The sequence below is a fragment of the Borostomias antarcticus genome (assembly GCF_949987555.1).
Source record: "Borostomias antarcticus genome assembly, chromosome: 16".
Taxonomy (NCBI): domain Eukaryota; kingdom Metazoa; phylum Chordata; class Actinopteri; order Stomiiformes; family Stomiidae; genus Borostomias; species Borostomias antarcticus.
In genome coordinates, this window is record NC_140249.1 from 9799959 (window position 1) to 9812647 (window position 12689).

A 12689-nucleotide genomic window follows, 5' to 3' on the forward strand; every position below is an offset into this window, starting at 1 on the left:
GGGGGGCGCTCTCCGCCGGGGGGGGGCGGGGGGCTCCAGAGGGGCGTCTCCCCCAGCGTGTCCTCCGTCTCCGGCTCCAGCGGGAAGAGGCACCACCCCCCCCACCCCCAGGAGGGCAGCAGGAGGGAGTGGGAGCAGCTGGGGAGGCAGTCCTGGAAGGTCCTGACCCCCCCCAGACACCTGGAGTGCCTGGAGCTGTCGGCGGGGGACATGATGGAGCGCAACTTCCTGACCCCCGGGGGCCCGGGTGGGGCGTGTCCGTACCCTTGCGGCGGCAGTATGACCTCGCCCCTCATCTCGCCCTTCTCCGGCTCGCCCCTCTCCTCAGGCTACCACACCCCCGTCTTCTTCTCCCCCTCCAAGCCCCGCCCCTCCCAGACCCAGAGCCTGAAGACGTCGCCGCCCCCCCAGCCTCGCCTGCCCTCCCAGACCCAGAGCCTAAAGCTCTCGCCCCCCTCCCACCAGCCACACCCCCTCTGCCGGCCACAGAGACTCCCCCACCCCCCCCTCTCGCCCTACAGACACCCGTACTCTCCGGCCCCCATCTCCCCTCACCCCTCCTACCCCCCGCCCCCATCCCCGCTGCCCTCCCCAAACTCACCCCACTCACCCCAGCTCTGCTACCCACCCTCCCACCTCCCCCAGCCCTGCTACCCCCCTCCTCTCTCCCCCCAGCCCTGCTACCCCCCTCCTCTCTCCCCCCAGCCCTGCTCCCCACCCCCCCAGCTCCCCCAGCCCTGCTTCCCCTACCCGCCCCATCTAGCCCAGCTCTCTGTGAAGGACCTTCAGAGGGATGTGGAGGAGAGGGGGAAGGCAGAGAAGGAGAGACAAGAGAGGGAGAGAGCAGAGAGAGAGAGAGACAGGGAGGAGAGGGAGAGGGTGGAGAGGGAGAGGGTGGAGAGAGAGAGGGTGGAGAGAGAGAGGGAAGAGAAGGAGAGACAAGAGAGGGAGAGAGCAGAGAAGGAGAGAGAAAGAGAAGAGAGAGAAAGAGAAGAGAGAGAAAGAGCAGAGCAAGAGAGGGAAGAGAGGGAGAGGGCAGAGAAGGAGAGAGAGAGGGATGAAAAAGACAGGGAAAGGGAGGAGAGGGAGGAGAGGGCCACGCTAGAAAGAGAAGAGAGGGAGAGGGTGGAGAGAGAGAAGGCGAGGGCAGAGAGTGAGAAGGGGAGGGGGGGCAGGGAGAGGAGGAGGGCAGAGAAGGAGAGGCAGACCTGCTCTGTGAGGACCGCGGTCCAGGACGAGTTGGGACTGACCAGAACCAAGCACCCGCGCCCGGCAACAGGACCGGACTTTTTCTTCCCCGAACCGGACCGGGACGCGGCGCTGCTGTCCAGACAGATCCCCCCGGGGCCGGGGCCGGGGAACGGGCCTGGCGCTGCGCCGGGCCCTCAGGGCATGGAGTCCACCTGGCCGCGCAGGCTGGTGGTCCGGAGGAGGACGGTGCGACAGGGGGGCGCCCTCCACAGCCTGCCCATCCTGCCCCCACTGCCCTGCCTGCTGGCCCAGGCCGCCCTGGACCGCAAGAGGCCGCCGCGCCTCTCTCCCTTCCCCGAGCACCAGAGCGGCCTGGCCGGCTTCCTGGGACGCTCCTCCCTGAAGGAGCAGTCTCTGGAGCAGCAGCGTGTCTTCAGGGAGCTAGAGGAGTCCAGGAGAACCCCCGGCAGAGCCAAGACGCTGGGGGCCGGGGAGAGGCCGGCAGGAGAGAGGCTGGGGGCCGGGGAGAGGCCAGCCGGGGGCACCGCCAGACACGGGGACGCCAAGGACAGAGGGACAAGAGACGGAGAGGTGGAGAGGAAAAGAGAGGAGGAGGAGGAAGAGAGAGGAAGGGTGAGGGAGGAAGAGAAGGAGGAGAAAGGAAAGGTGAAGGAGGAGAAAGGTCTAAGGGAGATGGTGGAGGAGGAGAGAGGAGGGGAGGTTACGGAGGAGGAGGTAGGAGGTGGAGGGGAGGCTACGGAGGAGGAGGTAGGAGGAGGGGGGGAGGCTACGGAGGAGGAGGTAGGAGGAGGGGGGGAAGCTACGGAGGAGGAGATGGGAGGCGGGGGAGAGGTTACGGAGGAGGAGGTAGGAGGAGGGGGGGAGGTTAATGAGGAGGAGATGGGAGGCGGGGGGGAGGCGGTGGAGGAGTGGGCCGCGGTCCTGACCATGGTGAACACCCTCTGGGACCAGGGCTGGGTGGGCGACTCCAACTCCTGCGCCTCTGGCTCCCTGCAGCGCTGGCCCCTCCTCCGGCCCCCAGCCGGGTTCGGGGGCTCCCACCCCCCCTCCAGCGCCGCCTCCGAACTCTCCCTGCAGGAGCTGGACCGCCGGACCCAGGAGCTGGAGCTGGAGCTGGCCTCCGTGGACCACCTGGACCTCTCCCCCCACCAGGACCGGGGCCGGGGGCCCGGGCTGAGCACAGGACCAGGGGAGCAGAGCAGGAGCCAGCCCAGCCTGGAGCTCCTCGCCCCGGGGTCTCCCCCGACCACGCCGGCCCCGCCGGGATGGAGGGAGGAGGAGGAGGACGGGTCCCTCCTGTCCCTGTCCAACCGCAGCCACACCAGCCTGGAGGAGGACGGGGGGCGCGGCTCCACCACCTCCCTGGACAAGGAGAAGGAGGAGCTGGGCGCGCTGAAGGAGTGGGGGAGGGAGGGGAGCGCGGAGCTGCAGTGGTGCTACCCCTCCCTCCTGGAGAGCTCCTCCCACGGCCAGGAGAAGGAGGCGGGGCTGGAGGAGGGGACTGAGAGGGGAGAGCTGGAGGAGGAGCAGGGGGAGGACAGGGGGAGTAACCAATCAGGCAACACAGAGGCTCCTAAAACAACCACCACCAAGAAGGGAAGTGTGAAGCTAGCGACAGGAAGTGTGAAGCTAGCGACAGGAAGTGTGAAGCTAGCGCCAGGAAGTGTGAAGCCAGCGACAGGAAGTGTGAAGCTAGCGACAGGAAGTGTAAAGCTAGCGCCCGGCGGTCTGGCGGTCCTGCCGGGCGCTGACTCCTCCCCCCTCCCGCTGTCCCCCTCCAAGCATCAGCTCCGGCGCTCCGGCCTAGACAGCAGCGACCTGGACCCCTTCGTGGCGACCGACAGCTTTGTCTACCTGGCCGTGTCCGCCCGGCCCGAGGTCGCCGAGGTCAGCCTGGCCCCCGCAGTCGCCGCCCCTGCCCGCACAGTCCCCACCACCACCCTGCTGAAGCCCTGTCCCAGCCCTGACGAGGGGGACTTCCTGTCCACGGACAGCTTTGTTTACCTGGCGGGGCCACAGTGCCACCTGCTGGTGGGTGAGGGTCACTCTCCCTACAGCGGCTCCAAGGACTCAGACTCGGACAGCGGCGGCTCGGCCGTGGGCTTCGCTCTGGGCTCCGCCAACGACAGCGACTGGGACTCCGACCTGTCCGACTCTGAACCAATGAGGTCCAAGCCCAGGTGCGCCTCCGAGCCGTCCTGGGACCTATGGGCGGAGCTTGAGCAGGAAGTGCTGTCAGAGCTGTTTGCTGAGGAGGAGGAGGAGGAGGTGAAGGAAGAGGAAGAGGAGGAGGAGGATGAGGAGGGGAAGAAGGAGGAGAGGCCGGTTGTCACGGCGACGCAGGCGGAGCTGACCAGGAAGGTGACGTGGCAGTTCAAGCCCACCATCCAATCAGGAAGTAGGAAGGAAGTGACCTCCCCGCGCTGCATGGAGGGAGGAGGGGAGGCGTATACTGGCTGAGGGCCAGGTTCACTGGTTTACTGGTGTACTGGTTCACTGGTTCACTGGTTTACTGGTTTGCTGGTTCACTGGTTTACTGGTTCACTGGTTTACTGGTTTACTGGTTTACTGGTTTACTGGTTTACTGGTTCACTGGTTCACTGGTTTACTGGTTAATGGTTTACTGGTTTCAGTCTAGAAAGTTGTTTCCCTCATATCCATCCCTTTCACAGGTCTCAGGTGACTGGGCTCTTAATGTATGAAGTCATGATTGTATTTCGATGTAATGCACAGAGATATTTCACTCGGACAAGTCCTGGTACATGAACTAGTGCAGTTGCAATTATATATACAGTATGAAGACGATTTGGAATATAACTCTGATTCCAACTGGCTAGTTCAGTTATGCTCAGCCCATTTAGCCCAGACCATTCAGATCCATGGATTCCAAAGGGGACTGAACAGTTGGAAGGAAACAACTTCCTGGATTGAGATGCTGTCCTCTGGGGCGGAAACCTGCCTGGGCTCTTGTGGACCAAGTTAATCTAATCTGTGTTTATATGTATAATAATAATAACAACAATAATAATGATAATAATAACAATAATAATAATGATAATAATAATAATAATAATAACAATAATAATAATAATAATAATAATAATAACAACAACAACAACAATAACAATACTACTACTACTACTACTACTAATAATAATAATATAATCATCTTAGTTATTCATTCAGGGCTAATTTCTCCTACTGTATCATGGTATACTGCTCTACCAAAGGTTAGTGAGTAAATCAGAATATCTCCCTGGTCTTCTGAACGAGGACTTGACTGAAGAAGAGAGTCCTCATGAACGGGGCTGTAGACATGTTTGATCTGTAGACATGTTTGATCTGATTACACGTCGGGTTGACTGACTGTTCTGAAGTTTGGCTGCTGTTTCTTCAACAACTCCTATCGACAGCTAAAAGGCTAAACAGCGAGTGCTGACAATCCCCTGCTCCTGCTTTTGAATGTACTGTTGTCCTATCCAATCAGGTGAGATGTGGATATCAGAGACACTGATTAGGGATGCATTTAGATTGTGTTTGTGTTCATCTGTAGGAGACTTTTCAAGCAACGTACCTTTACATTTGCAATACCAGTATATACTGTATATGGCGTAATGATCATTTAGTGACAGGGTTATATTTAACAGCTACTTGAAAGATATGAGTGAACCTGGTTTAATTGATCAAATATGTGCTTTGATGTTGGATGAGACCCCGAAGACCTGCGATGTGTGTTGGTGAAGGCGGTTCAGAGTAATAATCATAAACACTGTACTGTGATTAGAATGTATCGATGTACAGGGGACTTTTTAAAACCAGGATGTTGAAATGCTTTTGTGTGCAGATAAATACTTTATACGTGGTTTTGGTTACGCTCTGACGCTAAGCTTCATAATTCCACCCAGCTCTGTGTTTTTCTATATAGAGCACTGGACATGCACACACATTGAGTTGTTGTTATTGGCTAATGGAGATCTGCATCATACAGCATGGAGGCTCTTAAAGTGACAGGCCAGGGTTGAGTGGGGAAGAAGTGCTGTGACTGGATTCTGGTTGGTGGTCAGTAATACTGTGTTGTGATGAAGATGTACAGGGAGCCGTTTAAAACCCTCTGTGTTCAGTATCATGAGGATGTGTTGAAACGCTTTAGTGTGCAAATAAAGACTTCAGAGATCAAATGTGATTTTGGTGACGGTTCACGAAGCAGCTTCATCTGTCAGCATTCTGATCTGGGTTCTGTAATTACAAGACACACACACATGCACACACACGCACGCATGCACACACACACACAGATGCGCACACACACACGCACGCACACACACAGATGCGCACGCACGCACATGCGCACACACACACACACATACACTCTCATGCATACACACGCACTCACACGCACTCACACACACACACACACTCATGCACACACACACACCCACACACACACACACACACACACACACAATGGCTTCTTAGTAATAGCTAGTGGATATAAGGAGCCCTGGTCTCTGGTGCAGCAGGGATGTAGGCTGTCTATTTCTGTGCTGATTAATGAGATCAGTGTGAATAAGGCCGGGGGGGGGGGGGGCAGGTGGAGGGGGGGGGGGCAGGTGGAGGGGGGTGCATAATTCATAAGAGGACCAAATCACAGGAGAAGGATAACGGTGTGTGTGTGTGTGTGTCCATGAGTGTGTGTGTGTGTATGCATGAGTGTGTGTGTGTATGCGTGAGTGTGTGTGTGTCCATGAGTGTGTGTGTGTGTATGCGTGAGTGTGTATCCATGAGTGTGTGTGTGTGTGTGTGTGTATGCGTGAGTGTGCCTGTGTGTTTGTGTGTGTGTGTGTGAGTGCATGTGTGTGTGTGTGTGTGTGTGTGTGTGTGTGAGTGTGTGTATGCGTGAGTGTGTCTGTGTGTTTGTGTGTGTGTGAGTGCATGTGTGTGTGTGTGTGTGTGTGTGTTTGTGTGTGTGTGGGTAGCACTAGCCTCTCTGCTGTATTGCTCTTTGTTTGTGTCTCAGTGTGCTGCGCTGCCTGAGCACATGAGTGGGAGGAGGGATGAATCACTCTGCCAGTCCCTCAGTCAGAAAGACCCAGACCCAGCTCTGGACCAGACTGAGACAGAACCAGACCCAGACCCAGCTCTGGACCAGACTGAGACAGACCCAGGCCCAGCTCTGGACCAGGCTGAGACAGAACCAGACCCAGCTCTGGACCAGGCTGAGACAGAACCAGACCCAGCTCTGGAGCTACTGTTGGCAGAGAGAGAGGCTATTATCCTCCCTATCGCCCAGCCCCAGCCCGCTTTACCACCAGGCCAAAAGGGACCCCATCACATGCTCTCCTCTCATCACATGTTCTCATCACATCCTCTCCTCTCATCACATGCTCTCATCACATCACATGTTCTCCTCTCATCACATGTTCTCATCACATGCTCTCCTCTCATCACATGCTCTCATCACATGCTCTCCTCTCATCACATGCTCTCATCACATGAGAGGAGACCGGTCGCCATAGCAATGAGAGAGGACAAAGGGAAGTGGGTGACAGATGGTATAAAGAGAGAGATGGAGTGATGAGAGGAGAGAAGAGAGGAGAGACGGAGTGATGAGAGGAGAGGAGAGATGGAGTGATGAGATGAGTGATGAGAAGAGAGGAGAGATGGAATGATGAGAGGAGAGGAGAGATGGAGTGATGAGAGGAGAGGAGAGATGGAGTGATGAGAGGAGAGGAGAGATGGAGTGATGAGATGAGTGATGAGAGGAGAGGAGAGATGGAGTGATGAGAGGAGAGGAGAGATGGAGTGATGAGATGAGTGATGAGAGGAGAGGAGTGATGAGAGGAGAGATGGAGTGATGAGAGGAGAGGAGAGATGGAGTGATGAGAGGAGAGATGGAGTGATGAGAGGAGTGATGAGAGGAGAGGAGAGGCTGGCCAGTAGGAAGGGAGAGGTAGAAGGTGTTATGTAATTTGATAATGTAAAAGCACTGTGGTGCAGATAGAGAGACACACACAAGCAGAGTGTGGGCTAGAATAAACTCCTGTGTGTATTGTGCGTGTGTGTGTGGGGGGGGGTGTGCATGAGTGTGTGTGTGTGGTTTGTGTGTGCATGTGTGTGTGCGTGCATGTGTGTGTATGTGTGTGGGGAGGAGGGGGGAGGGTTGTGTGTGTATGAAAGTGTGTGTGGATTGTGTGTGGATATCTGCGTGCGCATGTGTATGTGGGGGTGGTTGTGTGTGTATGAGTGTGTGTATGCGTGTGTATGCATGTGTGTGTGTGTGGTGGGGGGGTTGTGTGTATGTGTGGGTTGTGTGTGTATGAGTGTGTGTGTATGAGTGTGTGTGTGTGTGTGTGTGTGGGGAGGAGTGGGGAGGGTTGTGTGTGTATGAATGTTTGTGTGGGTTGTGTGTGTGTGTTTGCGTGCATGTGTGCGTGTGTGTGTATGTGTGTGGGGAGGAGGGGGGAGGGTTGTGTGTATGAATGTGTGTGTGGGTTGTGTGTGGATATCTGTTGTATAATATGTATATGTTTATGTTGACAGTTTGAAAAGTTTATGTTTATGGGCATTGGGCAAGTACAAGGAAAATAGTAAGTTCCTAATCCATTCACAAGTACAGTATGTAAAACTAATATGGTTATCTACTTGTTCTTCAGGTTCCTAATTAAACATATTTTTACTGCCTCATGCCTTAAGATATGAACAGAAGACAGGTGGTTAAGGATTGACATCCAGCTTGCAGCAACAAAATGCGAAAACTGTTTTCGAGGCAGGATTTGTGCAAACTGGCAAAGTTCAGGAAGTAAGAAACTGATGTTTGGAAGTGACAAACATTCTGTAAATATGTAAATATGTAAAACCTGTTGATAAATATGTACATTTATTTGGTAAAATGTGGTTTCGAAATGGTAAAAGTGGCAATTTACAAATACAAAATGATGTACAGTAGGTAGGAATGGTCCTATCCCAAAAATAAGCACATATTTGAATTCCTGTTTGAAAAACACATGACATAGACACCCCCCTCAGTTGATTTGGGGGGGGAAAATAGTATGACCTGCCCTAGTTATACAGTGCTATGAACAGATTATAATGCATCATAAGTATGTTTATAAAGCATTATAGGCATAGGCTTCATAGAAAGTGTTAGCATACATCCATCCCTGAGCTGTGGCTTGACTGCTGAGGAGCCAAGTTTTCAGGAGTATGACAGAGACAGAGAGACAGAGACCAGAGCCTGAGATTATACTGTTTATCTGTTGTTTATTCACAACATCCATTCATGAGTCAGTTAATATTTACAATCTCATAAAGATTAGTTTATTTCACTCAATCCCTTTAACTGTAAAAATCAGCACATTATTGTGTAGAAATATATTAGATATTGCTGATATTACAGGCTGGTTATGCTGACTGGCTTTAGTGGGTCAATCATATGATCTCTGGTTTGAATTCTGACCCCATGCAAAGTGCACTGATGTTTAAGTTAAAGGTATAATATGTTATATGTGGATTAAAATAATCATTTTTTCAAAAATAATACATCCATAGGGCTTTGCGAAGGCTGCAGAGTAAAAGTATTTATTTTCCATAAAAAATTATATTTTGTCTGAAATTATTACATTATGAAATTTTGACGGCCCGACAATGACACACTGTTGATATCATACCAACCAATAGTATTACAGCGTTGGTACTGCGCGCTGGGTTGCCAGGTACTATTCTAGCTTCACCACTGTGAGATTAGCAATAGCCAGCAAACGTTATACTTCCATGAATTAGCAGCATTATAGATGTTGGTTAGCATCAAGTGTGTGTGCGACTATAAAACGGCAGCTTTCAGCTAAACGTTTAGTAAAATGGTCGAATTTTGTCGTCCTGCTTCTCCCTGGTCGAGTTTTGTCGTCCTGCTTCTCTGCCTGAGCCCCGGCGAACCGTGCGATACGAATCTCCAAAGCTCAAAGGAGAAGGAGCAAAAGTCGGATAAATATCGGGCCAGCCTTTGCTCATTGGACGGAGTTTATGGAGTTTCATGAAATAAAGTTGCATGGTGACATGGTTACTTTTCTACTAGACCGGTAAGCTAGCTAACTAGCTATCGTTATCTTTCTTGGAATCTGCATAGCCAGACCTAACGTTATCTCCACACTACAGCATCTAACATAACTTATTACATGGCACTCTGAAATACTTGATTGTGATTACTGATTAGTGTAACTTTATGTTCCTCTCAGAGTGAAGATCTTATCACAGTATGACTGAAACAGCGCATTCTCTGGCATTTGGGCAACCAATATGTTGTGTTGTTGCAGTTCTTATCTTTAGACACTAGATGGGGGAAATAATCCACATACTACATATTATACCTTTAACATACAGAGTATTGGGAAAGCTAATTATCGTGAGCGTTTCTCTATATTGAATGGGTCCATTAAAAAAAAAAAAAAAGTACTTTTAACTGAAATACAGTTTAGGACATATCTACTTACTCATGCAAAAAAAAGTATGCAAGTATATACAAAAATAGATCAATAAAAGCATATGTAAACAAACAATGGTATAAAACATTCTAGACAGTATAAGCGTGATCATTGTCATCTGGGCATACAGCAGTCCATCTCCACATGCTTTGGTAGGGTAGAGTTGTTGGCCCCAGTGTCTGACAAGGTAGAATTATTAGTCCCAGTGACTCTGGCACAGCTGAAGTCCCCAGCAGGCCGTGTCACAGAGCCAGACAGTCGGAGAGCTCCGGAGTTGAAGACCAGGACCCTGTTCCAGTATACTGTACATCCTGTTCTAGCATACTACTGTACATAGAATGAAGCTGTGTACCGGCCAAGCGTTATAGAACCTTACGTTGTTCAACTGATTTCCTGAGGCCTAACGTCCAACGACCAACGTCTTGGTGATGTCACCCACTCTATGAGGTTGCGAGGTCAACTCGACAGTGAGTGGTGGTGTTTCTACCCCCACAGCATAAAGCATGGTTTATAACGTGCGTTGGTTTATAACATGTGCGTTGTTTTATAACATGTGCGTTGGTTTATAACGTGCGTTGTGAGCAGTGTGCTAGAGAGGACGTCGGGAAGGAGGTCCAGCCGGATGGACGCTAGGCTACAAGGTGGTGGTGGCCGTAGCGGCCGCCTCCTTGGCCTTCTGCCTGCTCAGGCTCTGCCTGCTGCCGAGCGTCGGGTCCGCCCTGATGAACTGCGACCTGGGAGGAGCTATGCTGGTGAGCTCGTGGCGCTCGGCAAACAGTAGCCTCTCGTTGGACTGGTGCACCCTCATGACCTTGTGGATGCGCTTACCCACCAGGTAGAACATCTCGCAGATGCACATGAGCACGCAGACGGCCGAGGAGACGACCATGAAGAGCGTGAAGATCTTCTTCTCGGTGGGCCGTGAGATGAAGCAGTCCACGGTGTTGGGGCAGGGCTCCAGTGAGCACTTGGAGAGGCGGGGCATGTCGTAGCCGTGGTAGATGAAGTAGAGGATGTAGAGGAAGGCGGCGTCGAAGCTGGCCTTAAAGACCAGGCTGACCAGGTAGGTCCACCATAGGCCGCCGCGCTTCTTGCCGGGGTTGGCGTAGAGGTGCGAGCCCTGGTGGAGCTCGGAGTACTTCTGGTCCTTCCCCTCGCGGTACTTGACGTGTGCCACCACCATCAGCGATGGGCAGGTGACGAAGATCAGCTGCAGGGCCCACAGGCGGATGTGGGAGATGGGGAAGATGTGGTCGTAGCAGACGTTGGTGCAGCCGGGCTGCCGTGTGTTGCAGACGAAGTCCTTGCTCTCGTCACCCCAGACGCGCTGGGCGGCCACCACGAACACCATGACGCGGAAGACGAACACCATGGACAGCCAGACGCGCCCGAAAACGGTGGAGTACTTGTTCACCCCACTGAGGAGACTCTCCAGAGCTGACCAGTTCATTTCTGCCTGGGGGGGGGGGGGGAGTCACACACACACACACACACACACACACACACACGCCTGGAGACACACACACACACCGGGATACACGCACACCTGGAGAAACACACACCTGGAGATACACACACTCTTGAACACTCACACACACCTGGAGATACACACACTCTTGGACACTCACACACACCTGGAGACACACACACCTGGAGATACACACACTCTTGAACACTCACACACACCTGGAGGACAATGGAGAGAGAGAGGGTGGGGTGGAGAGAGAGGGGTTAGGAAAAAGTGTTCTCATAATGAACTCCTATAGCCCCCAAATCCTGCCACCAAACCCCTACACATCTAATACCCCCTACACCCCTACACACATACCATATAAGGGTTGGACAGGTATGACCTGATGGTTCTGCTCCACAATTGGCAGAATCATGTTTTCAACAGAATCATGTTTGAACAGAATCATGTTTTCAACAGAATCATGTTTTAAGCATAATCATGTTTTAACAGAATCATGTTTTCAACAGAATCATGTTTTAAGCATAATCATGTTTTAACAGAATCATGTTTTCAACAGAATCATGTTTTCCAGTTCAGTTCATGCAGGATTTGGATATGAGGAGGAACTAGGCTGTTTCCAGCCCCCAGGGCCTGGTCTGACACACAAAACTGCAACAAGACGGTTATTAGGCTGGTTTGTAAGACAAAGAGAGACCTGAGGAGAAACACTAGCATCATTACTGAGACACACTGTTCAAAGTGGTGACACATTTTCAACTGCTGATTGGTTGCTGATGCTAATGGTGTCAGAAAATGAAACCATGACAATACATGCGCCTGTAATGGTATTTGAAGCCACATACTGACTGTTCTACTCTGTGTTCGTGACTGAGCTACAGTATGCTTGCCGTGCTATGGTAAGTTCACCTCCTTGGACTTTGAGACACATTTTATTGTGTTAAAACATGGAATCAAAATTGATTAAATTTATTTTTTTGTCACTGATAAACAAGTACTCTATAATGTCAAAGTGAAAAAATAAATAGTGTTAAAGGATATGGACACTGAATTTCATGTTTAGCCCTATTCCTGGCTTCCCTGGCATGTATCTGACTAGTACAGGTTAAAATATTTCTGTTTTGTGCAGTACAGAGTTCTGTGTCAATAACGTTGGCGCGCGCACCCTGGCTCGTTGCTAGCTATGGTCATCAGTCAATAACAGCCATCCTTTCACGCTGTAAACCTCTGTGAAATTCGGATTCTGAATAATTTCGCAGAGGTTTACAGCGTGAAGGGATGGCTGTTGTATATTTGGTGAAATTAGTACTGTTAGCATAAACCATGTAATTCCTGAACTTGAAATCCACGTATAGTGGAGTGTGCCCATAGCTAGCAACGAGCCAGGGTGTGCGCGCCGACGTTATTGACATAGAACTCTGTACTGCTCATTTTCTTCAGAAGTCACATAATTAGGTGAATGGAGTCCACCTGTGTTAATTGAGGTATTTAAAATGATTTGAAAATAAATCCACCTGTCCATGGGTAAT

At 51.5% G+C, this 12689-nt stretch overlaps 1 protein-coding gene across 1 annotated transcript; it reads right to left on the reverse strand.

Moving 5' to 3' along the window:
* Positions 1 to 10323: 10323 nt before the first annotated feature.
* Positions 10324 to 11139, reverse strand: gjb9a (gap junction protein beta 9a; the record flags this gene model as incomplete). Its single annotated transcript, XM_084451288.1, has 1 exon — positions 10324 to 11139. One exon carries the CDS (start codon positions 11137 to 11139, stop codon positions 10324 to 10326), a length of 816 nt encoding a protein of 271 aa, XP_084307414.1.
* Positions 11140 to 12689: the final 1550 nt, after the last annotated feature.